Source organism: Micromys minutus, assembly GCF_963924665.1.
Source record: "Micromys minutus genome assembly, chromosome: 11".
Classification (NCBI taxonomy): Eukaryota; Metazoa; Chordata; class Mammalia; order Rodentia; family Muridae; genus Micromys; species Micromys minutus.
Genome location: NC_137980.1, coordinates 58,864,590 through 58,891,412, shown reverse-complemented (window position 1 = coordinate 58,891,412; position 26,823 = coordinate 58,864,590). Strand labels below are relative to the sequence as shown.

Here is a 26,823-nt window from a genome sequence, read left to right as displayed (position 1 = left end):
GAAAGGGTCCCGCGCCTCCTCTCCGGACCGCTTGAAGCCCCTAAGGGCTGAAAGGACTAGGGGTATCTAAGCGTGGAGACAGACACGGCGCAGCTGTTACCCAGAGCTGGAGAGAGGGGTTGGGCGGGGTCTAAAGAGCGGGTGGGCAGGGGCGGGATCTAAAAGGAGGGGCGGACAGGGCTGGGGTCTGCTAGGCTTACCCGAGGCAAGATCCCGTTGGGGCGGGATCTGCAAGCTGGAAGGAGGCGGTGTTTTCAGGGCAAGGCAGGCGGAGGAATGGGGGTGGGGTGGGGTGGGGAGGGTGGACAGAGGTTTCGCACGCGGAGGACTCTGGCCCACTCTGGCAGCAAAAGGCTCCGGCGGGCGAAGTGAATACCATGGGCTCTTGCTCCGGCCGCTGCACGCTTCTTGCGCTCTGCGCTCTGCAGCTGGTGAGTCCGGGTGTCCTGCGTGGCTCTCCGGACCTGCACCAACCTCGGGTGGCTCCTGGGATGATGGCTTGGACTTGGCGGCTGCAGCCGATTTTTCCGGCTGCCAGGCGTGCGAGAGGAGCTGTCACGGTGCCGGATCTTGGCTGTGCCCTGCAGTGTTTGCTCGGGGAGTAGCGTCCCTGATGGCGGGGACAGGTGCTGGGGAGCGTCTGGGCACCCCTGACCACAAGGAACAAAAGCCTTCGGGAGGGCTGCCCTAGGAGCTCTGCTCAGGTCCGGAGTGCCTGATGGGGGATGGTGTTGCCCTTGACGCTCACACTCCCTGAAGGTGCCTGTGGCCGGGAGATGCAAGCGCGGGTGTCTTACTACCGCGGCACAGGGTCTGAGCCAGCAGCAAAGTTCAGTGTCTTTTGAGTGTGGACCTTAGAGTCGGATGTGCTGGAGAGTGTGATCATTTGACGCGCCCAGCTTGTGCGCAGGCACAGACTACCTTGGAGTCTCCCAATCTCCCTGGGCCTGTAGAGGGAAGGGGCTCTCAGGCCCACTAGTTGAAAAGCCTTCTCAGGTCAGAGAACTTGGATGATGCTGAACAACTTTGCAGCTCTCCCTGGGCTTGGAGCCTGGAATATGGGTTCTGGGGCTGATGGGAGAAGGTCGCTGGGGGAAACTCCTTGCAAAATGCTAATGGGTCCTGAGTATCTATCTGGTCTTAAAAAGGAAATGTAGCTTTGTTGTTTCTAGGCTGGGTGTGGACCTGGGCCCAGCTGAACTGGGTGCCTCCTTCCCTGGCTGAAGTGTCTGAGGACACTTTAAGGCATTTGGTGTCTTGTACCTCCAAGGACTGCCAGGCATAATGTAGGATTACAGGGAGGTCTGTGGTCCAAGTCTTTACTGGTCTGCAGGTTTCTACAGGGTAAATCAGACTTAAGAGGTCTGCCTCCAGCCTTGAAGCAGTGTTGAGTGCTGTCTTTCTGTGAAGGGATCCCTCAAGGGGAAGATGGAGAAAATTCCTGCAGAATGACCAGGTAAAGGATAGAGATAAATTCGCTGACACAGGTTTAGAGCCTGCCTAATGTGGGAGTCAGGAAACAAAGTCACTGTGTGAGAGGAGGAAGACTTTGGTTTCCTTGTCCTGGATTTGTCGTGACAGTGTTCCCTGACATGCCAGCTCTAGTGCAGAGATGTGATCTTGGGGTGAAAGGAGGTAAGGTCAGGGCCTGTTGCTTCTGTTTGACTTCTTGCTGCAAATAAGAGGAGAGGGGTCACTTTGATGCTGGGGTTGTAGGGCTTCCCTGGACAGGGCTTCTCAAAAACACGGTCTCGGCCAAGACAAGCCCAAGGACTTTGTGGAACTGTACTGAGCCCTGTACCCTTGCTTTGTCCAGCAGGGCCACAGCTGAACTGCCCCAGGGAACTGTCAAGGGTCTTTTGTCTTACACTGGCTGGCAGTTGGGGGCGGGCCACCTTCCTCAGTCTCCGGGCAGAACAGGCCCAATACCACCCACTGCTCTGGTCTCTGCTTTCGAGTGGAGAGCAGAGGAAGCTGGGGGGAGCATGGGGGTCCCGAGGCTTTCCCTTTTTTGACAAGCGTGAGAGTTTTCTTGTTACCAAGTTACTGGACAAAGGACCCAAACAACTCTCCCTTAAAGAACAGCAGGAACTCTGCCGGCTATGAGCCAGAGAGACGCTGAGACCATTCCCAGTGCTCGCTTTGCTGTGATGACAAGACAGAAGATTTGGGACACATGAAGGGGTCTGCAACTAGATTCTGCAGGGCTACCAGCTCTAAATTGCCTGTCTCCATGCGATGGGAGACTCAAACATGGCCAGAGGGCTTCTGGGTATGTTGGCTCAGAAGTGAGAGGATATGCCAGTGCCCTCACCTCTTTCGAGGCTTGCCATTCCTGAGGCAGCTAAGGGGCTGGCAACTCTTCAGACTGAGGTCCTGCAGCAGAAATGTGCAGCTGGTCCAGCATCCTATAGGGGCCTCACAGGATGCCTTGGGTTTTTAATGGACCAAAGGGGGCATCTTCATCTCCCATTTCCTTTTCTCCCCGGGTGAAATGAAAACCAGTCAGATCCAATCATTCACAAAGAGGCTGGCCTGGCCTCCATCCCCTGGTGCTGCTCACCCCCCACCCCCATATTTGTAATTTTATGTGCAAGGCTCCTCCTGGAGCTACAGGCTTTCTGGGATGGAGACGCTGGCTCTGATGCTTGAGATCCATTTCTAGATGGTTGATTCTCCTACAGTGTGTAGAAAGAATGTGCCTCTGGTCGGTGCCTCTCACAGTAGAGAGGAACAAACCAGCACACAGACCAGCATGTGACTCCTCAGGACTAGTATATCGTAGGGAAAGGGAAATGCCATCTTTATCTGCTTGCCAGGGCAGGAGCATGCAAGGGTGGAGACCCTGAGTCCTGCCTTAAGGGGGATGCTTCTGTTCCAGAAGTTGAGAGGGTTCATGGGGCTCCGACATAATGGATGGAGGCAGGAGGGGTGAAGGTCACTTGAGTGGGGAGCTCGGTGCTCAAAGGCTGGGTGCTGTTAGAGCCTCCCTCTGTGGGTCAAGAGCAGTCTGTGGCTGCAGTTCCATCAGCAGTCTCTGTCTTGGACACTCAAACAGGTCATCCATTTTGTGGGGCTGGGGTGGACAGCCATCCGGTGCCTCCTTAAGGGAGATTCTTACAGTTAGTGGATGTTCCCTGGGAGTCTGGCTCTTCTGATGGAATGAGAGCAGAAAAAATACCCATCCAGGGCTTGTTCTGGCAGAACTAATGATGTGTGGAGAGTCCTGCGTGCCTTCCCAATAGTTACGTGTCCAGTAACACTAGGAATTCAGCAGTGAGATAGGAGTACAGCTTGGTGGACAAGTGCTTGCCTAGCAAGTGCAAGGTCCTGGATTGATTCCAGCATAACTCTCTCTCTCTCTCTCTCTCTCTCTCTCTCTCTCTCTCTCTCTCTCTCTCTGTTTCTCTCTTACACACACATACACATATACACACACACACCACAGCTTGGAAGAGTGAAAACATTCCATTCCTTATGTTTCCTGGCCCTACTGACACTCAGAAACTGTCTTCTGAGCTATGTCACAGATGTTTGCTGCATTCTGTTGCCTTCTAGGAAGCTGAGGGTGGACAAGGCATGCGAAGTGAGGACCTGCAATTCCCAAGACCATTTCTTACCCGTATGAAGGCCACAGGGTGGTCTCTGCATCCTTCTGACACAAGCTTGAGCTGAAGTGTAGAATCTTGGACATGCCTTGGGACTCAGATCCGGAGCCCAACGGTATTGGGGAACCCTGAGAGAGAGAGTGGGGAGGGCAGGAGTTTCCAAGGCGCTAGAGAGTCAGACAGCAGAGGTCTCCACAGGATTATTGGAGCTGTTGATTTCCTAGGGCCACGGCAGCTCTGTACACTGTGGACCCTTGTGATTCGAGGTCCAGGGAGGCAGAAGACAGACAACAAATGGGAGGAGTAGTATGTCAACCTCTTCAGAAGGTTGTGCTGGTGGGCACCAGTCATTCTGCAGGTTTGTTGTGGCCTTGGTGTGCTATGTGCCTGGCTGCTGTGCTTGGCTTGCATGCCACTTCGGGAGCATTGTAGGGGGGAGTCAGCAAATGCTGGGCATGCAATAGAAAGGCATTGGTGGTAATGTAGATGGACAAGGAGAGAGAGGAGGATATAAATGGGTTCTCAGATCGACAGGAGAGAAGGGACCTGGCCTGCCAGGCAAACTCTGGCTGGAGGATTGGAGAATCAGGAAGCTGGCGTCAAGGCCTTTCTAGCAGAACACTGGGCCAGGGCAGCCCGTGACAGCCAAGAGAGTAAGTACAAGTTCTAGATAACAGAGGGAGAGCTGATGAGGGGTTAAGTGTGTCCGAGACACCAGGTAGGTAATAAAAGGGATGCTGGGCATAGGAGTTGCAGATATGGGGTACAGATGTACTTCAACCATGGCTCTGTGGCCTTAGACTCAACCTGACCACTGAGAGCCCATCTTGCAAGATGGGAGCAAGGCAAGGCTGACACCCTACCTTGGAGTTTTAATCTACTCCTCAGGGAGGGTCTCCAGTGTATAGTCTCTTCCTGGGAACAGGAGAATGGCATGCTGGATAACTGCCTTCTTAAATACATACCCCTCCACATCCCTCTCGGAACAGGCCATTACTGACAGTCTCGGTGTTGCAGAGTGCCTGAGTCAACCTCACTGAGTCTCAGTGACCCCACATTCCAGGCCCAGAGCCACCAGGGTGTGTCTGAGCTGAGGGAGGGGCAGGTTCGGAAGGAATTTGGCAAATCATAGAAAGAGTCTCCCTCCCCAAAGAAGTTATAAAATCACCCCCACAGGACAGCAAGTCTGGGAACAGCAAGACAGGAAGCACTATGGACCCGCAGTCCTGACTGGGTCTGTCATCCGGCTTCTCCCTGACTGCTGCTGCACAGTATACATGTGCTTACACATGCTCATGCGGGTATACACACACAGCCTCATGTGTATATGGGTACACTGGACTCTGTATTTTATACAGACATGGAGCTCACCTATGGCCCGACCCACCAGCATCCCAGACATTCTCTGGTTACTTCTGGGGTCAGAGCATCTCTGAACCATTGGCTTGGATTGGAACCTCAGGATCCAAAGAGCCATTGAAATGGATGCTGATGGACTGTTTCGGCCATGTGTTGGGAGTCCAGGCAGCCTGATGAGGAGGAGAGATGAGGCCTCATCCCTCCTATCAGCTGTGTACAGCCCTGGGCCTGACCATTTACTTGTCCAATAGAGCATACCTTCTGTGGGAGAAAAAGAGGCCAGGGACTCTGTGAGCAGCCATAGAGATTCTTAGAACAAAAGAGGCTTGGGGTACAGAGAACATAATAACCCACACTCGGGGGCCCCTGTTGCTGTGCAGCAACTGCAACAAGGTGGCCAAGGCCTGGCCAGGGATGCTGCCACCATGGTTACTTCAACTGCTGTGCTCAGTGAATATTGGCAGTGGTTGACCCCTGAGCTCCAGTGCCCTCTAGGGAAGTCAGCAAGACCGTCATCCTCTTGTTGGGACCCACCTGTGACTGATTCTCCCACACAAAGGCTTCTGGGCTGGTCCTCCTTCTCTGGTGACCATGGGCTGTGCGCTGGCTCTGGTGGCACAGGGTTTCTTGAGAAGGTACAAGCGTCTTAGGCAGTGTGACCTCCTAAGGTCTTTTGGGCTTCTACTAGAGTGGAATTAGTTCATGTTTAAAAGAAGGTTTTTTTTTTTTTTTTGGGGGGGGGGCGTCTTCTGCCCACTGCTTTATCCCCGAGTATTAGTGAAGGTTTCAGGAAGAATGTGGGTAGCTTGATTAGGAGGGCCAGACTTACCTCACGGTTACTTTCCTTATCACCATGACAAAATGCTTGACCTGAACAACCTCAGGAAAGAAGGGTTTTATTCTGGTTCATGGCTTCAAGCTCAGCTCATAGCTGGTAAGTTATGGCACAGCAGTGGCTCCCTTTTGTGTTGAGAGCATGTCACAATGGCTGTTCATGTGTCTCCAACCAGGAAACAAAACACAGGTGGGAACCTGGGAACCAGGGGTGAGCACAACCTTCAAAGGCCTGCCCTTTGTGCCTTGCTTGTACCGGTCATGTCTGACCTCCTGAGAACCATCAGGATGCTGTCTCCTGAACCAGTGCCACCAACAGGGGAACAAATACCCGGGTTCGCTGACGGTCTCTATGCTGTTTCCCTGAGTCATTTGAGAGTTACACAGTTGGGTTTCTTCCACACTCTGGTATGTGTATTTCTCTGAGTAGTCCCAGCACTGTTTCAGCATTAAGACTTTATCTGATGCATCACCACAGGGGTGGCTGCTCCTAAGCTGTCATCCCTCTCGTCTTCTGCTGTGCACAGTGAGGTGGCTACAGCATCAGACATGCCTATGTGGGACCAATACCTATAAGTAACTGCTGTATATAGTATATAGGTCTGGCACCCCTATGGGAGTGGAAAATCCCCAGCTCCTATTAATGGTCCAGAAAGGACTAGCCAGGGAGGACAGTCCTCATTGCAGGCAAAGCCCCCAGAAGCTCAGGGAGACCCTGATCACCTCAACCCCAGCCCATGCGCGATGCCCGCAGTCAGAGCAGACTCTTAACCAGCCCTGGAAGGATTCTTGGCATATTCCAATGAGAAGAGTGTCTGGTTGACAGGCCAACTCCCAATTCCTTAGAGATGATGTAGTTCCAAGGTAGACAAATGGTTCCTTGTAAAAATAAGCAAAGATCTTGCAGGGCTCTCCAGTGAGCCCTTCGTGCATGTCTTCCATGAGGAAGGCATTTGAATGAAGAGGTGAGAGCCATCGGCTGGATCAATAATGTTGATCAATGGTCTGCCCATGCAGGGTTAGCGATGGCCCATCCTCTTCCTCAGTGTAAACAGCCTGTCCGGACTAACAGGAGCCGGAAGTTTGGCCAAGCAGCTCTCTGTACACCCTGTGAAAGGACTGAAATGAGAGCTGATCCTTGAGAGCTGTCAGATGTGAATTTTCCGCAGGGAGATGCTCTAGCCTCCATGTGCATCCTTAAGGGGTCTGCCCATGTATAAAGGAGACACCTACTCCAGGAGGCCAGCATCATGAAGGGCTAGTAATAGGAGGGATCTTTAGAGGTGAGAACTTGGCTGAGTCGAGGCTTCCTCCATCATCATTTGGAATCATGAGACATAGCACAGAGCCACCAGGAGTCTGCAGGCATGTGTGCTTTGACTCTAGAGAAGACAGGATATATTAACGCTTGGACAGAGAGGAACATTCGAGAATGCGTGTTCTGTCACAGGGATGGGGGGGCGGTGGACACTCTGGCAGGAGTTGGGGACAACTGGTGTGAGCACCCTGATAGGAGATGGGGCAGAGGGTGTGAATTCTCTGTATAGGAGAAGTGGGTGGGTCTGAGAACTCTGATTGGTCAGAGGCAGTAGGTGTGAATGCTTTGTGGTTTTGTTTGTTTGTTTGTGGGGCCTGTTCTTAAACTGATTCTGCCGGACCATTCTTGGTGTTGATAGAAGGTCTGCCCTTACCTCTCCACTTAGCAGACCAAGTTAGCCAGAGAAATCTAGACTCCTGTAGAACACTCTTGTTGACAGTCTTCTTCTTAAATTTCTTTGGACATAGCCACACTTCTGGTACATTCACAGCTGCCAGGGTGAGGCCAAGCACGCCCAGTTGCATATGTTTTCTGGGTGGGTGCTGTCAGCACACTTTGGGGGTCAATTCCATCATACAAAGAAGCAGGGAAGAACCAGAGTACTTTCACTAAAGTCAGTATCTGTGGCTATCCAACCTAATAACCAGATTACTCAACTCAAACTTAACACAAGGCATAAGGTCATGTGGGGATGAAGAGAGTGAAGGGAGGCTGTGCCCACATGGCAGTCTTGTCTTTCTCTCAATCTCAACTTTTCCAGCCTTGGAAGGGGCTTCTACTGTGAGCAGACCCACCTTAGGGTTTCTATTGCTGTGATAAAACACCTCGGGGGGGGGGGAGAGTTTGTTGCAATTTAAAATTCCCAGGACACACTTCATCACTGAGGGAAGTGAGAGCAAGAATTCAAACAGGGAAGGAGGCCAAAGCAGAGGCCATGGAGGGGTGTTGCTTACTGGCCTGCTCCCCTTGGCTTGCTCACCAGGTTTTCTTACAGCTCCCAGGACCACCACCCCAAGGTGACTACCTACAACAAGCTAGGCCCTCTCACATCAGTCATCAGTTGAGAAAATTTACCACAGGCTTGCCCACAGGTCAAATTGATGGCGACATTTTCTAAGTTGAAATTCCTTCTTCTCAATAGACTCTGGCTTGTGTCAAGTTGACAAAAAAACTAGCTAGCAGACCTCGAACTCAGAAACCTGCCTGCATTAGGTGCTCAGATTAAAGGAATGCACCACCACCACCAGGCCCACAAGCTAGTCAAGTCAGGGAATGCCTTAGCTTTTCCAGTGCTGGTCTGATTGCTGGTACACAGAGGTCCAGTGAATGTCACAGACTCAGCCAACATACTGCCTCTTTGACATTGCTTCTCTTCCCGAGGTAGCCCATCCTTTTTAGTCCTTCTTGGACAAACTTGTGTCATCCCAAACACAGTGGCTCCAGAGATGTCAGAACATGGTGGAGTTATCCATACTTTCTCTTCCTTCACCTAAACTTGCCCATGGAATGGAGCCCAATGAAGGATGGATGGGTGAGTGGTGAATGAAGGGCAGAGAAATGGATGGAAGCCAGAAGGGATGTGTAGGTAGATGAAGGAATGGGTAAATAGATGAATGGATGGGGGGATGGACAGATGATGGATATAAAGATGGTTAGGTGGATAGATGCCTTAGAGTCTTGATTCTACTGGGCATACGTTCGTTTTCTCCAAGTATAAAACATGTTCCTTGTATATAATCCAATCTTTCCCATCAATCTCTCTGTCTACTTGGATAGAGGGTAGTATCTCCAGAGCTGCAGCATCCCATGAGTGTCCCCAGAATAGAAGTGTGCCCAGCCCGTCAGGATAAGAGCCATATTATCCACAACGGTCTCCAGGACAACCACAGAGAAATCAGTTACCAGGAGACACGTATTCTCTGTGCTTTGCGTTCAGCATGTTGTGTAGGCTCAGATCTTGTCTGCTACCAAAGCAGCTGGGCAGTACTTGAGGATCTGTACTTCTCGTTTATGTCACCCCCAACCCCAAGGTTGAACAGCCTTGGGTACGAGCCAGTCATTATGGCGCACGACTTTAATCATAGCATGTGGGAGGCAGAGGCAGGTGGATCTCTGTGAGTGCGAGGCTGTCCTTGGTCTACATAATGAGTTCTGAATGAAGAGAGAGAGAGAGAGAGAGAGAGAGAGAGAGAGAGAGAGAGAGAGAGAGAGAGAGAGAGAGAGAGAGAGAGAAATAAAAAGGAAAAGATATGACTAGTCCTAGGTATGGTGGAAGAAAAGGTTTATTGTAGATAAAAGGGAGAGCATGGCCAAAGGCAGGGGCATGACCCTGAGTCATGTGAGGAGAGTGGAGAGAAGGGAGAGCCATCCCAAGAGGCCAGGAAGGTAAAGGGCAAACAAAAGGGCCAGGTAACCAAAATGGCTAGGGGAAGGGCTGCACAGCTCCTGGGATGGGGAGTTCAGGGTAGGGATAGAGAATGCCTGCCAGTAGAGCCTGGTAGTAACCAAGGAATTCTGGGAGAAGCTGGGGTTCCCTTAAGCAGGCACATCAGCTGTTAGTCAGGGTTTGAGACCTAACAAGTTCCAGGATAGCCAGGACTTGGTAGAGAGACCTTATCTCAAACAAACAAACAAACAAACAAAAAACCAAAACTAACAACAACAAACAAAAGCAAAAACAAACAAAAATAAATAAACCTTGGTGCTTTGGGTCTGGGGACAAGGAGGGAGTCTGGTTCCTCAAGGTAGGAGCACTCCAGTGGTAACATTTGGGCTTTATCAAACTTGATAATTTTTGCTAGAAAGGCCACATTATAGGTACATGATACCACTCAGGGTTATGGCCAAGAAGGAGTTTGTGGCCCACCTGCTACAGGTATTAAAATAGGTGTGAGGGATACTTAGGAGGGAGGGAAAACCTGAGGTGGCCCATTGGTGTCCACTGTTCCTCATGGGCCACCTGTTCTTAGGTCACAGCTGTGGAGCGGCAAGTGTTTGACTTCCTGGGTTACCAGTGGGCACCCATCCTGGCCAACTTCGCCCACATCATCGTGGTCATCTTGGGGCTCTTCGGAACCATTCAGTACCGGCCACGCTACATCGTGGTGGTGAGTCTGCTGTGCTTGGCTGCCTCTGTGCTAGTAGTGTCGGTAGCAGCATAGGCAGGATATCTTAGGTGGACATCTGTCCAGGGTGGGCTTAAGGAAGCTTTTCCAAGCTTAGTGTTGGGAAGGTCAGACTCAGGGAGACCCATCATTGCCACAAGTTCAAGGGCTTTCTTCCAAGGGGTTGGAGAAAAGTAAATACCCCCTCTGTGAAGCTGCTGGGTTCAATTTCTACCCTGTCCTTCTTGGTCTCCCTAGTATGCTGTCTGGGCAGCTGTCTGGGTTACCTGGAATGTCTTCATTATCTGCTTCTACCTGGAAGTGGGGGGCCTCTCGAAGGTGAGTAAAGGTGGGAAGGGGCTCATCCTCTGGGTCTTTGCCAGATCTCCATGTGATGCTTGGTGCAGTTCACTGCACGTTCCTAACACAGACAGTTTTGGCTGTGACCAGTGGCTCAGTAGTTTGGGAAGACTGTTTTGTGGGTAGTAAGGGCTGCTGGTAAGGCACTGTGGGTGTCTGTGTGTCGGGGCCTCAGGCTGGGTAGCACAGAGGATGGATCTTCTGGAAGAGAGCCTTGGATCCAGGCAGGACCAGGGAGGAGTTGGGACTGAGTAGACAACGGGCAGAGGTGTGTAGGTGACTCCTTCTCAGGGATGGTGGGATTGGGGAACAAGCAGAGACCTTCCTCTTGCGGCCACATGGAGTCTTCTGCCCTGAACAACTGCCAAGTCCCACCTAAGGGAGCTCTAGACTAGTGCAGCTGTGTTCTCCTACTCTAAAGAGACATGCAGTGGTGTGGTAGACTGAGCTAGCCCTGACTGGGCTTATGCCAATAACAGGGAGTGGCTGGCATAAGGCCCAAAACCCACTGTGGCAGCTTTGGCCAGGGACATAAATGAGGGTTTTGAGGAAACTGGATACCATAATAGTGAGTCCTGAGGCCTTCTTGTAGGAAGGGGTATGAGGGCTGAGGGCCAAGAAAAGCAGGCTTTCCCTCCTGAGGAACAGTTTGGGGACACTTTTTCCTGTCTCTCACAGCTGGAACCCAAGAGGAGAGGGTGGAGGGAGACTGGACACTCCATCCTTCCTCACTTCAGCCTGTGGTTGGTGGACTGGCTGCCTCCTGATATTAATTTCTGTACTTCTGTTTCCAGGACAGTGAACTCTTGACCTTCAATCTCTCCCGGCATCGCTCCTGGTGGGAAGGTCATGGGCCAGGCTGTCGTCATGAGGAGGCAGCCACAGCTAGCTTGGGTTCACTGCATGGACAGTCCTTGGTGGTGGGCGCTGGCTGTGCCATGGCGCACAGCTATGTGGAAGCCCTACACAGTGGCCTGCAGATCCTGCTGTCGGTGAGTGTGGGGTCAGGCACCCAGGCTGGGGGCTTGTTCTCCCTGGGCCAGAGTCAGAGCCTTTCCTTCACACAGAGGGACCAGCTTTCCTCCTTGTTAGGCAGAGCTGCCTCCATATCCTGCACGAAGTAAAGGAGTCAGGGTGGACTTCTGACCTCGGGCCTGTCTCGGTCTCTGTTCTGTTGCTGTGAAGGGACACATGACCGATGCAACCAATGAAAGAAAGCATGGAATTGAGGATCTGCTTGCAGTTTCAGAGGCTTGGTCCATTATCATCATGATGGGGAGTGTGGCAGCAGACAGGAAGGCATAGATGGAGCTGGGGAAGGAGCTGAGAGCTACATCCTGATCCTTAGACAGAGAGAAAGGGACTGGGCCTGGCATGGGTCTTTAGAACCTAACCCCAGTGACACACTTCCTCTGACAAGGTCCCTCCTCCTAATTTTTACAATCCTTTGAAATAGTGCCACTCCCTGGTGAATAAACATTCAAACATATGAGCCTATGGGGGGCATTCTCATTCAAACCACCACAGAGCATCATTGTTCATGCAAGACAGGCTCAGAGGCAGAACCAAACTTCACCCTCTGATGATGCTGTGGAGTAGCAGGCAACCAGGAACAGCAATGGCGAAGGTGGGTGCTCCTCTACCTCCCTAGCAGAGGCAAGGGTGGAGGCTGACCTCAGCAGGACTGTGAAATGGAGCCAGAAACCCCAGACCAGCCAGTAAGGCTACTGATGCCACTATTTAATCCCAACAGGTCCAGTCATTAGGATAACACCTCAATACTTTTCCATGGGTCTCAGGGCCTTTGGGGATATTTCACAAGCTCTCATCTCCCAGGAGAGAAGGCAGGCTAGGGGACATACTCCCTGGCGCACAGTAGGCTGACTGCGCTGGCTGTGAGCCCATGGCTCTGAGAAGTCTGCCACAGAACAGAGGCTGTGAGACAGGGAAAAGTGTGGGGAATCTGGCAAATTTCCTAGCACTGCAAGATACCACTGCTCTTTAGGAGTCATGCTCCATGAGCAGAAAGGTTCTGTGGCCCAAGCAGCTCCTATATCAGCGGTGGGGCTGAAGGCTTCTGGGAAACTTTTTCACCACCCTATTAGACATGTAGAAAATTCTCTTAGCAGTGAATCACCAGCAAGTGTCAGGTGCCATTTTCCTGTTGATGATGACATCTCCCTGGACTCGGGTCGTCAACCTTGAGCCTCCAGGGAGAACATAAGAAGCTGGGACTCCCTTACTGTCCGTGTGTGTTCAGGAACCTGATCCCAGGGGAAAGATCAAGGTGACCTGATGTCATTCTACAGGCTGTGATGGAGCAGAGTAGGAGGCTGAGTTCAGGGGTGCAGAACTTTGGAGTACAAGGGGACCTGAGGTTCTGAACCCCAAAGGCCTTTCCCCAGAACCTCAACCCATTTAGATGGTCAGGGAGCCAAATGGTGCAGAAAAAGCAGTTATAGGGAGAGGCTCAAGGTGGCATTTGAGAGACTGGTGCTGAGGCTATGTTCCTGCTATGCTGTCTTGCTGCCATGGCAACACAGGTGGCCCAGGCTTCAGCCTCCTTGCAAGGCCCGGGGTCTGGACTTGACATGGTCTACCAAGCACAGGAAGTTGTGGCATCTGTGGAGATGAAAGACAAGTGGCCCTCTCGTTTGCTCTGAGACCTCGTGGGGAATGCAAGGACCAAATCCAGGATGGTGTCCTCCTCAGCTACCTATATGAAGGAAGTACTGAAACAAACCCCCATTCAGGAACAGTGGATGGCAAGGAGACCATGAGTCCTCAGACTACCTATCAACAGCACCAGCTGTTAAAGACCGGGCCAAGGCACACGAGCCTTCCTGAAGGACCCTTCCCATGCAGACTGAGCATCGGGGCACACGGACACCCACCGCAGTCCGCAGTCTCTTACTCTCACACCCTGCTCAGACAGATGGTCCAGGTGGAGTAGGTCCCTTTGCAGAACTCTCAGCCTCAGGGAACACTCTGGATACAGTGTCAAGTCTGGGCTCCGTCACTGTCAGTCATTGGACCTCTTACTGTGCCCCAGGCTCCGTCATTCCAGGACTGTGCCTAATGGAGTAAGGTATATTGTCCTGGTCAGTCTAGACCTTTATCTGTGAGTTTGGATTCAGGCCAATGCAGGGACTTAAGTCTTGAAAAGACTGGGCAGATATTTACTCATGAACTCTGCCTGGATGTTTATGGAGAATGGTGTTGCCACCAGGAACTTTTCCAAAAGCCAAGTCAGGGCCTCATCCAGCCACTCCACAGTACCTCAGCCTGCATAGAAAAGTAAGGGGCTGCAGAAGCTGCTATAAATGCATTGAAGCTCAGTGAACCTGGATCCCCGTGCTTGCTTGGTTCCACCAGGCAGGATGGCCTGCTACCTCAGCATGGATCAGAGAAGGGCCCCACACATTTGGACCATCAGAAAGGTCGAGTTCTGGCTTTGTCTCTGGAAGTCTATAATAACAACCAACCGGACAGGAGGAAGATGGTATAGTGACACAAGCCTGCTTTTCCAGCATGTGAGAAACAGAGAGTGGGACCACCTACTCAAAGGAAGATCCCCAACTCAAAGGAGGACCACCTACTCAAAGGAAGATCCCCAACTCAAAGGAGGACCACCTACTCAAAGGAAGATCCCCAACTCAAAGGAGGACCACTTACTCAAAGGAGGACCACCTACTCAAAGGAAGATTCCCAACTTAAAGGAGGACCACCTACTCAAAGGAAGATCCCCAACTCAAATAAGAACCACCTACTCAAAGGAGGATCCCCAACTCTAAGGAGGACCACCTACTCAAAGGATAGGAGGACCATCTACTCAAAAGAGTACCATCAACTCAAGGCCAGCCTGGGTACAGAGCCAAATCATCTCTGGAAAATAAAATAGAATATGGCTATGGTGACAGATCAGTTAGTCTGAGTTCAGTCCCCCAGAACCTATGTGAAAGATGCTGGGCACTTGGACGGACAGACGGTTCAGTAGGCAAGAGTGCGTGTTGACCTGGTACCATCACAGTGTCCCAAGGCAATAAAGTAGAGGGTGCTAGGACAGGTCACTTGAAGTTTTCTTCCACATGCGCTCATGGGTGCACACCACTGAGCAAACATCTATATACACACATGCATGCACATGATGAACAAACATGTATGTACGTACATCATACATACACACATAAAACAAAACAAACAAAGATAACCCTGGTTGCCCTGGAACTCTGTAGATCAGGCTGGCCTCAAACTCATAGAGATCTGCCTGCCTCTACCTCCTAAGTGCTGTGATTAAAGGCACAAACCACCGTATCTGTTTATTAAATATAATAAATTGTATTTAAAAACAGGAATGGTGGTGTGTACTCGTAATCTCAGTGTTTGTGAGGTGAAGACAAGTGGATCTGTGAGGCTCGCTGCCCAGCCAGGCTTGCCTGTGGTATCAGGTCAGTGAGAGATGTCTTTAAAAACACAAAGGTAGATGATGCCTAAGGAATGACATCAAAGGTTGTTCCTTTGCTTCCAAGTGTACCTGCATGTTCATGCACATATGTACCCACAAACACACACACACACACACATGCACACAGCATGCATATACAGTAACATGCACTTTATGCTGACATAAAATAAATCATCCAAAAAGAGAAAATTGCTCTCTCACAGCTCCAAAGCCCAAAGCTAAGGAATTAGTGGGGCTTGTTCCCTCTGAGGAGGGCCAGATGTCCTTTAATTATGGGCCACAACAGTCTCTGGCCTAGGGACGCACCAGAATCTCTACCTGCCATACAACCTGTTCCCTACATGGCCATCACAGCACCCTCCCTCCGGTAAAAATGCCAGACTTTGATTTAACTTCACCTTATCTAACCACATGCTGATGGTTTGCGGACCCTTTTTTTTTTTAAGATTTATTTGTTTATTTTATATAAATAAATATTTATTTATATAGGTACACTGTAACTGTCTTCAGACACACCAGACAAGGGCATCAGATCTCATTTCAGATGGTTGTGAGCCATCATATGGTTGCTGGGATTTGAACTCAGGACCTCTGGGAGAGCAGTCAGTCCTCTTAACCACTGAGCCATCTCTCTAGCCTCCAGCGGCCCCTGTATTTTAAGAATGACCAAATTCCAAGGCACCAGAGTTGGGCTTTGAGATATATGTGTGGCTATGGTTTAATATACCACAAAAACAATTCACTAGACTCACACCTTGGGCTCTGGCCCCTGAGGACTGGATGTGACAAGCCACTGCCTGAGAGGACTTCCCCAGACCCTTTCCGAAGCTGTTTTCCTACCTGCAGAGAGGAGGGACATCTTGCCTTCGAGATGCACCTTGTCCTATGTGGTCCATCATGAAATAGGAGCATGTGCCCTTCTGAGAAGTGGGTCTCATCTACTCTGGTCCTGCCAGCTTCCTTCACTGTCTCCAAGACTGTGATGATCACCAAAACCAGTAGGTGGCTTTTTCCAAAACCTCACCATGACCCTGGAGAGATCATCTCCCAACCACGTTCCCACCTAACCATGGACTCACTGGTGTTATGTGAAACGAAAGAACGGCTGTAGCTGGTGAACATGGAATTGACTCCATAGACCTCTCTCTCAGCTCAAATTAGTGAAAAATGGTGGGGCGAGAGACAGCTCCTGGACCCAGGCAGTGCCACCTCTGTGGCCCTAGGGGAACCATTTAACCTTTCTGCTTCCTTTATCACTTCTTAAAATCAAGGCCATTTTGATCAATGGACTCACAGGGGTGGGAAGGAGAGGTTTAGGAGACAGGAGCAGCAGCCAGAGTAATACAGCCCATGGGAGTGTGGATGCCATACCTTGGGCACAACCAAGTTAGTCCATGGAGAGGCCTGGCCAAATCTTGAGGCTTCCCAGGGCATGCAATGCTTGGCAGAGGTCAAGTTCACAGGACAGTCAGCAGCTTATGGAAGAAATTGAATTCTACATCTAAGAACATCCGAGATATAAGAACGCATGCAGCAAACGGTGCAGGAAGCTTTGAGGTCCACACTACACCTCCACTTCTCCCCTAGGCTTCTAGTTTAAGTTCAGCCTTCACAGCGGGAAGCTGAAGTTATGTTTCACCCCAATGTAACTCATGCAGAGGCAAGAGAGGATCCCAGTTGAATCCCAAATGTGAAGTAACACAAGCATGGTCCTCATAAAAGAAAGAACTGAGTGGTCGAGGGTCTCTGTCAAGTCCTAAAATCGAAGACTCTGAAAAGGCAGTAACGGGAAACTAGAAAGACAAAGGCAGGCCTTCTTGCAGGGTGCAGAATGAGTTTTGGTGGAACAGGTGCTGGAGGAACAAAGTTCTGCATGTCAGTGGGGAGACGGACTCGAGCCATACTTTCTCAAATAGGAGTGCCGGCTCACACGTCTGGTATGCTTGTACTTTTTCCTATAGAAAAGTGGCATCTCTGTTGTCCGCTCTGGGTTATCAGGCTTAGTTCTTACCAGACCATTGGTAAGGAAAGGCCAAGGAGAGGGAGAGCTTCCAGGAGACACAGAGCAGAAAGATGCTCAGGAGAGATCTGGGTGAACAGGGTGGCCAGACGTGGCAGGAAGAGAGGACAAGAATGTGCAGGTAAGATGTCATGAACCACGGGGTGGCTTGAGACAGAGTAGGTGCCAGCTTGGACAGCCCAGGAGAACCTGTCCCTGTTTCAGCACTGTGGTCAGCTCTCCGAGGAGGTGGGCACCCTGGGGTGTGACCCTCCCAGACTGTCCCAGGTAATCATAAAAGGTGTGAGAGACATCTCAGGCTTTCCTCTCAGTGAGGAGAATGATGTCTAGGCTCGGTTCTGGACTCATCCCCAGAGTGCTGGATTCCTAGAGGGGCCGCGGCCTGTGCCTCAGCTGGGCAGGGTCTCGCAGGCTTTGAGCAGTGCAGTCCCAGCTTTAGTCTGTCTCCTTCGACAGGAAGGTGTGTGGTGGCCACTTGGGAGGTTGCTGGGATCAGGTCAGGGTGGAACCATGGCCTAGAGGGTAAATGAATCCCTCGGGGCTGCTTGTTACTTTTGCAGAGGGACCTGCTGCATATCTAGAAAGTCCTGCTTCCTTCCAGTCACCCAGACTGGACACTGCCCTGTCACCTCTACTATAGCTTCCAGTGCTTTCACTGGCCAGGCCACTCCCAGCTGTGGTGTCCCGAGACGTCCACTCTGACTTCCAAAGAGCCCACTATAGCTCCTGCTTAGCTGTACCTTTTGAAATATTCAGGTGCACCAAATCATCTAGGGTCCCAGCAAGACAGAGACTCCCTGACCCTGCGCCGACCCTAGCTGTTGCTTACATAATATAGATATTATATTATGCATAATATAGATATTATATTGGTGCCCACAGGGGGGTAGTGCACTCTCCTGAGATTCATGGCAGCATCTGGGGCCCTGAAATAACACAGAGAGTAAGTTGCCAGCACCAGGCCAGGGAGACAGCTTTGCAAGGGAGTGACTAGTGTTTCAGTTTTGCTGGCTTCTCCACTAGCCAGCCATCTTGGTCAAAACACCAACCCATCCACATAGACAGCCTTGCATGCCAGGAACAGAGGCTAAATGTGAAAGGAGGGCCTGTACCCTGGAATGCTCCTGGAACTGAGTGGAAGGGATTCACAGGACATGTGGTGACATGAAAAATACAGACCTGAACATATAGGCTCAGAGGAAAAAGGGCATGACTTTGTCACCTCCAAACTACTACTCAGGTGCCCATGTTCTGTGGGAAACTTCAGCTCTTGTTTTCCATGTTCAGTCTTCCAAGCCCTGAAATGGGAAATGGCTACCACCCTTTCAGACTGGCTTGATTGCCCCCTCACCCACGGGGTGCCCGCTAAGTAGTGTGTCACGGGAGAACTGAGATATCTGGAATGTGGGAGCTTGGGAAGTAAAGCAGGCCAGTGCCACTGTCCCATTTTAAAGGGGAGGAAGTGGAGGCTTGCGGGATGCAGGGATTTTGCCAGGCACACATGGAGTCATCCCCACAGCCAGACGGCTTGACATGTCTCACCTCTTGGTGTCTTTCAGCTCCTGGGTTTCGTCTACGGTTGCTACGTGGTTAGCATGCTTACAGAAGAAGAAGACAGCTGTAAGTGTACAGCTAACGGGAGTGACAACTTTGAGTGTTATATTATCTGGGGTAGGGCTTGAAGGTGCCCCTTAGTGATACCCCATTCCTATTGGCTATTCATTTTTTGCCACAGGCCTGACCATAGTCGTAACAGTACAAAGATCTGAGAATTGGGGGGCGGTGGCTGTCTATGAAGAGGGGCCCAGCAGCCCTCGGGTCCAGGGATGTCTGTCTTCATAATCCCTACAGTGGCCCTGGGAAGGTCTGAGTCTTCAGTACCAAGATTCATTCTGCCTGCTTGGCATCATATTGATTGACACTGAGTGTTAGGTGGGACCCATTTGGGCAGATTATCCTTTCCTCTCTGCATGAAGACCCTTTCCAACTTAACTTTGATTGGCACCATAACACAATAATGACTCAAGCCATCCCTTTGGGGACTCCCAATCCTAACATAGTCTCATGGGAAGACCCTGCAGAGGAAGGATTGACAGTGTGTGGGTGGGTGGTCAGGCGCCCTGTGGATAGAACCTTCCCCAGAGTCAGAACTGAAACTCAAAGCCATCTGCCCCAGAGAGTTGGACCATGGTGTCAGCTGTCTCCATATTTAAGAGACCACACTGAGGGATGGTCTCTTGAGTCTGTTGCCTGATCACGGGATCGTAACTGGCTGCTGCTGAAGCAGGAGCTCCACCTGCTGTTTGAATTCAGAACTGCAGCCAGCCCTGCGGTTCAGAAATACCATTTTTGCCCAACATCCATTAGTCTGTGGATGGCTTCAGGGGGAAGGTGCTTGATAATAGTGAAGGCTGTGGGGTTAGTATTTGGAGATTTAGTGATTTGAAGAGCCTGGCAGGGTGGGTTGCAGCTCCATCTATACTGAAGGGCTCTTGTTGGCCTTCCTGACCGGAAAAGTCAATTCAAATTGTAGAGCCAGAAAACTGTGCACAGTACCCCAGACAAATCCCAGCAAGGTTTGAGATACACCAGGGACCGATTTGGGTTTATGCCTGCACCCTTCACAAGCTCTGACAACATCCCTCCTGTTAGGAATCTGCCACGGGTGATATTTTTCATTCTGCCATCTTTTCCATCATTTGGGTTTTATTTTATTTTGGGCTTGATTTCTTTCAGTTGATTTCATTGGTGGATTTGACCCATTCCCCCTGTACCATGTCAATGAAAAGCCGTCCAGCTTCTTGTCCAAGCAGGCATATTTGTAAGTATGGCCCACTCAGCCTGCGTTAGAGCGCTCACAACACAAGGCTCTTTGCTTTGGAGACTTTCTCAGGCATCTGTCTGTCAATCCATCCATCCATCCATCCATCTATCACTCCCTTAAGATCATGCTCTGGTGGCTGGAGAGAAGGCTCAGTGGTTAAGAGCACTGACTGCTCTTCCTGAAGTCCTGAGTTCAAAGCCCAGCAACCACATGGTGGCTCACAACCATCTGTAATGTGATCCAATGCCCTCTTCTGGTGTGTCTGAAGACAGCTACAGTGTAATTATATATAATAAGTAAGTCTTTAAAAAAGATCATGGTCTGGTTAGGTGTTGGGGGTTCGGTGGCTGTAAAAGTCAGCCTCACACATTGAGCTCAAAGCTTAGCAGGGGTAGATTCTGGAATAACCATGTCCCAGAGTCTCAGGAATGGGGGAGATACCAACAGGCTACTCCCCAGGGGCTTCACTGCTTCAGTAAGTGTAGAGGGTGTGGGCGTCTGTTTCCTATATTTGATTATATTTCCTTCTCCAAAGTGGTACCAGGGTCTCACAGATCCCACGGCTGTGCCTGGGCTTCCTGGTGGTCCTGGAATTGCAGTCAGAAGGGGTGTCTAAGGGTTCCCTTGGTGACCCGATCCCAGAGATTCCTAATGCCTTCCCTAGGAAGGGGAGGAGACTCTGCAGGCTGCCAGATGCAAAGTCCTTAAAGTCTTGACAAAATATGCTCCTAAGCCAAGCCTGGGCTCAACAGATCTGCATGAATATAGGCAGCAGCCATTGTGAGATTTCTTTTTAATGGGGAATCTGACCGTGATGAAACCCTTAATCCACTTCCAACCCCATAGGAATAGGTCAGGGCCATCAGAGTATAAACCCAGTACCTGCCCTATGGAGAAGCTTAGCCCCTAGTATGTTTTTGCTATACCCTGAGCAAATGTCTCTTTCTCGGTTTTGTGGGGTTTTGCATTTGAAGTTCTCCAAGCGAAAGGACACTGTCCTGTCCTCAGGTTCCTCTGACCTCTGCCTTTTCCACAGGCCGGCATAAATGAGGGAACGGCTGACCTGCTCCTGAAATCCAGCCTCAGCCACAGAACAATGAGGAGACCCCAGGCGTGGACTCGCGGCTCTGCTTCCCTGCCTGCCTAGCATTTTTTTCAAGTTCACCTTGGATACCAGTGAGGGGCGGGGACACTGCAGGCCAGGGTGGCTACAACTGTGAGTTTGTAATTTCTTTTTTTTTTTTTTCCTTAAAAAAAAAGAAGAAGAAGAAGAAGAAAGGGCATGAGAGTCTGTGGAAACAAATGGTTATCGTCCCTGGTCTTCTTGGACAGCCGGTAGCAAATTTCCCCAGGAGTCCTCTGTTCTGGGATTATAAAACCTGTAGATTATATATTGCTTCCAGGAGAGGGGCTCATCAGAGGACCACTAGCAGGTCCCTGTAATGAGCCACCAAGACCCAAAAGTGACTAAGGCCTTAAATAAATGCTGCACTACCCCAGTTGCAGGTCTTATTCCAGCAAAGGCCCTGGCCCCACTGATGCCAGTGGAGTTCCTAGAGCTTCAGACTCTAGCTCCCCAAGCTAGAGGGGTACCTACCGTGGAGGGAACCTGGAGCCTGAGGCTACCACATGAATTCCTCTTTGGAGAATGTAGACAGCACCATCAAGAAAGAAAGACCCTGGGCGGGTAACCAGATGGGGGGTGGGGTTGTCTTTAGGCCAGTCTATTCCGAAAGTGTGAAATCCAGTGTAAGGTTACTGAGATCAGAAAGGGTGTTTTCTCCTACGTGAGAAAAGGCTCGTGCAGTGACTAGAGGCAGCTAGACTCCTGACGGGTTCTGCTCTGCCTGTGAGAAGGAATGGAGTCCCTGTTCAGCATGGACCAAGGGACATGGGCAGATCCTAGCTGAGCACTAAGGTGAGACTCTCCTTCTGCTTTATTATCTTTGGGTAGATCCAAAAAGCTACAGCAGAGTCACTCTCTCACACAAACCAGGAACTCTTCCTCTGTGCTGCACCATTTGTGGCGGACGAGGAGTGTCTTCTGCAGACTCGCTGTCTGGTTTGGGACGGGCTGAGGAAGGGCAGGGCCCACTCTGCAGTGTGGTGTCTGCAGGGAGAAGGGGAAGCACAGATGAGTTGTTCTCATCAGACTTGTCTGAGCCAGGGGCCGTCGTTGGCTTCGGGGACTTCCTTGACTCACCACTTTGTTTAGAAAATTCTCTGGCACATCTTGGGGACATACTGACCTCTGTGTACCCAAGAAGGGCCATGACTCCTATCACTCAGCAAGAACAGGGGTGTGACACATCTATGTAACAATTGAGGTTCATGTGTCCCTCTCAAGCCCAAGTCTAGACCACATGCCTCTGAAGCTGGCCTCTCCAAGCCCGGCTTAAGCCCTGATGACCAGCTAAACAAGAGGTGTCCCCCAGCCCCCTTTCCTTCTGACTCCACCTATGAAGGATTCAAAACAGTAGGTGGAGTTGACCAGAGGAGGGGGTAAGAAGTGTGGGCCTGGCCATCTCTAGAGTTGCTAGAAGCAAGACACCTAAGCTGCAGGAAGGATGCTGGGAATCCCCCGGGCCTCACCTGGTTTAGGAAAGGAATGTGCGTACACAGCTGCAGATAGGCACCCTGCAGATAGGGCACAGCCGCAGATTGGGCGCACACTCGGTACAGACGAAGTGGCCGCAGGGCACGAAGACCACAGAGACGGCTCGATCCAGGCACACCTTGCATCTCCTCTCTTCCTGCAGCTGCCGCAGCTGTTCCTGCACATCCTCAGCTCCTGGGGGCTCAAGAATTCACCAGCTTCCTCAGGGACTAGGAGACTGATTCCTGGGTTGGGGGGACCCACCCACCCTCTGTATTCCCTCCGTGAAAGAGGGTGACCCATTCAACCTATGCAGATCCCGGCTATACCTGGCGCACTGGCATCTTCAGGCTGAGTCTCTCTTCTGGATCTGAGTAACTCGGGGCTGCCATGGGCAGGAGGAACTGTAGACAGTAGGAATGGATTAAAGGCCTCGCTTCTGTGGGGAATGGAAGCCTAGCCCAAAGAAGGTCTAGCAGCCACCAAGTTTCAGTTCTGACCTAGAGAGCGGAAGGATTTGCATGGCATTCCATTGCTCATGAGTTCAAGACCAGAAGCTTCCTTGAGGACACCAAGGACCCTGGCTTCTTAGGTTAGGTGGTCAAGTACTGTATGTACTTGGCACCATGGGAGGAACTGAAAACAGATGGTGATGGGTGCCCGGAGGACTGAGACAGGGGAGGTACCTCTGTCTTTTGCCATCTGCCTTCCTCCTGGAGCAAGGCAGCCACCATGTGTGAAGGAGACATACTGGGCACACCTGGGCTTTGGGTCCGTGCTATCCCTTTCCACTTGCCCCTGGGGGAAGGGGGGCAAGACAGAAAGAGACAGAGACAGACAGACAGAGAACCCAGGGTTGTGGAGAAAGGCTAGTGGTCTGTGTCATGCTCCATCTAGATACCTATGGATACATATGGATCCCTGTTCCCAGAAGGCACGAGTAAAGGTCTGACTCTCTAACACTGAAGGCGCTGCATTAGCAAAGCTTCTATCTAGAGGAAAGGACCCTGGACAAAACCCTGCCAAGCACCAGAGTGTCCCACAGACTCATGTGCTTTTGAAATGGGTTACTGTTGTGTCACATCTCACAGCCATGAGATCGGGGAGGAAGGCCACTTGCCTGTGACCACAAGGTTGGTCCCTGAAGTCAGAAGTCCCCTCGGGGCTCCTGAAGAGCCTCGAAACTCTGATCCATAGTTCCAAAGGAAGGGATTTGGAAAGCTGTGACCTCTGTTCAACAGGCTTCTGCTTGCAGCCCAGCTGTCTTTAAGAAGCTATGGCTAGTGCCCAGCAGAAGTATACAGCTACATGCCCAGGTTTGGCCAGTGTATTTAGCAGCCTTCTCACTGAGAGCAAGGGATGGAGTTCCTTGGACCCAACACGTGGACATGGTCCTGACCCTCCCTGCTGACCGGCAGGCGGAGACACTCAGCAGCAGCCTTACACACAACAAACAGCAAGGGCTCTCTCACCTGCGGGAGTGGCAGAGACTGTTTCTTCTGGTTCTTCCCGTTGTTCCTGTTAGAGAGCCATCAATGCCTTGAGTAAACAAAGCAGAGACTGCCGACCCACCTGAGTCCTGCGGACAGATGGACTTACCCAGGATCCAAGCAAAGGGGTGTAGGCCTGGATTCTTTCCACAAAGTCCCTTCCTTTTGACCGTAGCAGGAACTGGCACCTGAGGAAGAGAGCTCAGAAGGTAGGACTGGTCTCCTAGAGCCCCACTGCTGCATTTAAGTCCTGCAAGCCTTCTGTTCCCATGGAAACCATTACTTCCTGTGACAGGTAGTCAGGGCAGTATCCCCCAGTGGGCACCCGCTAGTAAGGCTATTCTGGAGATGGGTTCTGAACACCCAGGTGAGCACCTAGAAAAGGATAGTGACAGCAGTTCCTACCCTAGCAGCCTTTCTAGAGAGGGCTCTGTGAAGAGTTGTCTTCCACCCTAGGGAGATCCATGGGTCTCAGAACCATGGGGCCTTCTCATCAGACCTAAAGCAGTACACAGGACCCTTACCTGGGGAACCACCGTGCGTGCTCCGTCCAGGGGTCATCCCCACGCTCCCAGCTCTGTAGACCCCCATAGCAGAAGAAACATCTCACCTTGTCCTGCTGGCCTAGGCACAGCAGAGACACATAGCTGTTAGCTCCACCCTGGCTGGCAGCTCCAGGGTGTCCCCCCATGACCATCAGAACTTGAGCAGGCAGGACTGGAATCTGTCAGCAGGTTACGAGAAAGGAGCAAGGCACATGGACACCTCTCTTGTCTCAAAGGCAAATAAAGACAATGACCCTGGGGCATGTGTCAGGAGGGCCCTGGAATGTTCCGGAAAGGTCGAACTGGCATTTGTGTTGTTCTCAGATCATGTGGATAGGGTTGCACCAAAGGCTTGGAGCATCTGTAACCTAGGAGTGTCAAGACCTCCAAGAAGGACTCCTAGTTACAGGATAAGGAGGTGACCCTTCCGTACCAGTTTCAGACAGACTTGATTTTAGTAGCTCAGGCTTCTATCATCTCTGCTCTGTGCCCCTCCCCCAGCCATAGGAAACTGTTCCCTTCATGACCTTGAGCAGAAGTTCTAAACAAGATTGCTTACAGGCATATCCCACAGAAGGTCTCCATAGGCCACAAAATCCCCCTGACATCTTTTGGCCTCAAGGAGACTCTTTTTCAAGGGGGCTCTAACTGTCCCAGACATTGACCCTTCCTAACTAGTGTCCGTTTGTCCTAAATCAGTAAGGACTCTTGACCGGCCCGTGCAAGGAAAGCGGATGTTTCCTCCACTGCACTCACACAGCCCCTCAGGGGCTCTCGCTGGCTCATTTCCCTCAAGCCAGGAAGCGATAAAGCCAGAACCTGAATCCTACTGTGGGCGAGGAGCAGACGAAGCTCAAGGAGTGGTCTAAATCTATAACTAGAACAGGTACTCAAAGGATTTGTCTGGAGCTGGCCCCTGCCCCATAGAATAGGTTCTGGTTTTGTCACTTTGGGTCAAGAGATGAAAGGGATCAGTCAGCCTGAAAGAGTGGGGATCCCTGAGGCGTGTGGGATCCTCAGAAACGTATAAGCAGGTGAAACCACCAAGCCAGCAGACTCCACACGCTGAAGGGCCCCCAGAACAAAGCCAGAATAAGCCCAGGATTTCATAGCAGCTTTGAGTAGGGTAGGCCCAAGCCCTGGCCGGGTGAGGATGACAGGAGAACCTTTTATTAGCTCCTCTCTCGGGGCAGGAATGGACAGAGCCATTTGCCTGGAAGAGTGCTAAATAGCATCTAGACCACAGCCGAAAGGCCCCAACATTTACCTGTGTGGAAGAAGCCAGCAGCAGCCAATGGCTCGGGCTGAATCCCCGCAGTAGATGGCCAGTCGTAGAAGGAGGCTAAGCGGAGGTCCTCTGAATCCATCTCCGGAAAGGCAGGCTCCCCAAGGAAGGTAGCCCCAGAGGATTCTTCCTCTTCTGACAGAGGGCGCAACTGGCCTAAGATCTGCCCATCCAGGCAGTCCTGACCCAGGACTTGGTTACATGGACAGTGGGATCCATCGTGCTCCTGTGTGGGCCCATTGCTATCGTCCCCGTGGCTTGGTTCTGGGCGATAGAACGAGTCCCTGGCCCTACTCTCAGGCCCCATGGAAAGGACAGCAGCTCTGAGCATGCCTGCAGGCGAGAACATCACCAGCTCTGGAATGTGCCTGGTGACTTACCTCTCCAGCTCCTGCTGTGAGTCTTTTCTAGAAGCTGTGGTGGCTCCTGCTTCTAACTGTGAGCATAAACTGCTAGATGCTCAGATGCAGTGGTGTCCGGGGAGGTGCCACCTTCTGAAAGAGGCCAGGTGGCAGCCACGTGCTCTTTGCAGTGTGTCACGGGGCCTCCTGGTAGGCACATAACAAAGGCACTACTCTACCAGGCAAAAAGCATCTCTCAACAGGGGAGGGACCGGGCTTGGGACCCTTCCAATAGCTTCCCCTAAGCCCCAGGAAGCAGGTCATGAACACAGACAAAATAGAAGAGAGGGACTCCAGTCACTCAGGGTCCAGTTCTGGGTAGAGATAGACCCAGATGAGGGCCTGCAGGGTAGGAAGCTAGGTTGTCCAGAACAGTATGCAACCCCACATGCCTTCCGTACCAAGCCTGTGCTAATGTTCAGGGATGACCACATCACTAGCTTATCATGTCCCTAGTACGTAGGAGATCCCTGCTTGGCTCAACCCTGAGTCAGAGTCAGTCCACCTATTGGTCACAGGTTGCTCTTTATCTGTCTGGACAGTCTAAGGTCAAATCAAGGGCAGGGTGTGCCCTGTTCTTTGTCTGGAGGAGCTCAAGGTTTGGCTTGTGTTTG

The 26,823-nt window shown here is 51.3% G+C and overlaps 2 protein-coding genes across 3 annotated transcripts; one reads left to right on the top strand and one right to left on the bottom strand.

Annotated features, from left to right (window-relative positions):
• The first annotated feature begins 324 nt into the window (after positions 1-324).
• NKAIN4 (sodium/potassium transporting ATPase interacting 4) lies at positions 325-20,993 on the top strand. 2 transcript variants are annotated; one of them, XM_080925447.1, is made up of 7 exons: positions 325-431; positions 10,089-10,226; positions 10,482-10,562; positions 11,378-11,575; positions 18,628-18,688; positions 19,805-19,889; positions 20,929-20,985. In XM_080925447.1, exons 1-7 carry the CDS (start codon positions 378-380, stop codon positions 20,936-20,938), a joined length of 627 nt encoding a protein of 208 aa, XP_080781573.1. In that variant the 5' UTR covers positions 325-377; the 3' UTR covers positions 20,939-20,985. The 2 variants fall into 2 exon arrangements, with proteins under 2 accessions (XP_080781573.1, XP_080781574.1); XM_080925448.1 differs by lacking the exon at positions 19,805-19,889 and having other exon boundaries at positions 20,929-20,993.
• A 1,496-nt stretch (positions 20,994-22,489) lies between these two features.
• Positions 22,490-26,157, bottom strand: BIRC7 (baculoviral IAP repeat containing 7; the record flags this gene model as incomplete). The annotated part of the gene is made up of 6 exons (XM_080925445.1): positions 22,490-22,683; positions 22,818-22,892; positions 23,961-24,006; positions 24,088-24,166; positions 24,503-24,602; positions 25,791-26,157. The coding sequence occupies 6 exons, from the start codon at positions 26,155-26,157 to the stop codon at positions 22,490-22,492; spliced, it is 861 nt and encodes a 286-aa protein (XP_080781571.1).
• Positions 26,158-26,823: the final 666 nt, after the last annotated feature.

Excerpts from the sequence above, each read along its gene's own strand:
- NKAIN4 (XM_080925447.1), top strand. The coding sequence starts at position 378 with ATGGGCTCTTGCTCCGGCCGCTGCACGCTTCTTGCGCTCTGCGCTCTG. Across the intron at positions 10,563-11,377 it reads AAGTGGGGGGCCTCTCGAAG|GACAGTGAACTCTTGACCTT; the intron begins GTGAGTAAAGGT and ends TTCTGTTTCCAG. Across the intron at positions 11,576-18,627 it reads GCCTGCAGATCCTGCTGTCG|CTCCTGGGTTTCGTCTACGG; the intron begins GTGAGTGTGGGG and ends GGTGTCTTTCAG.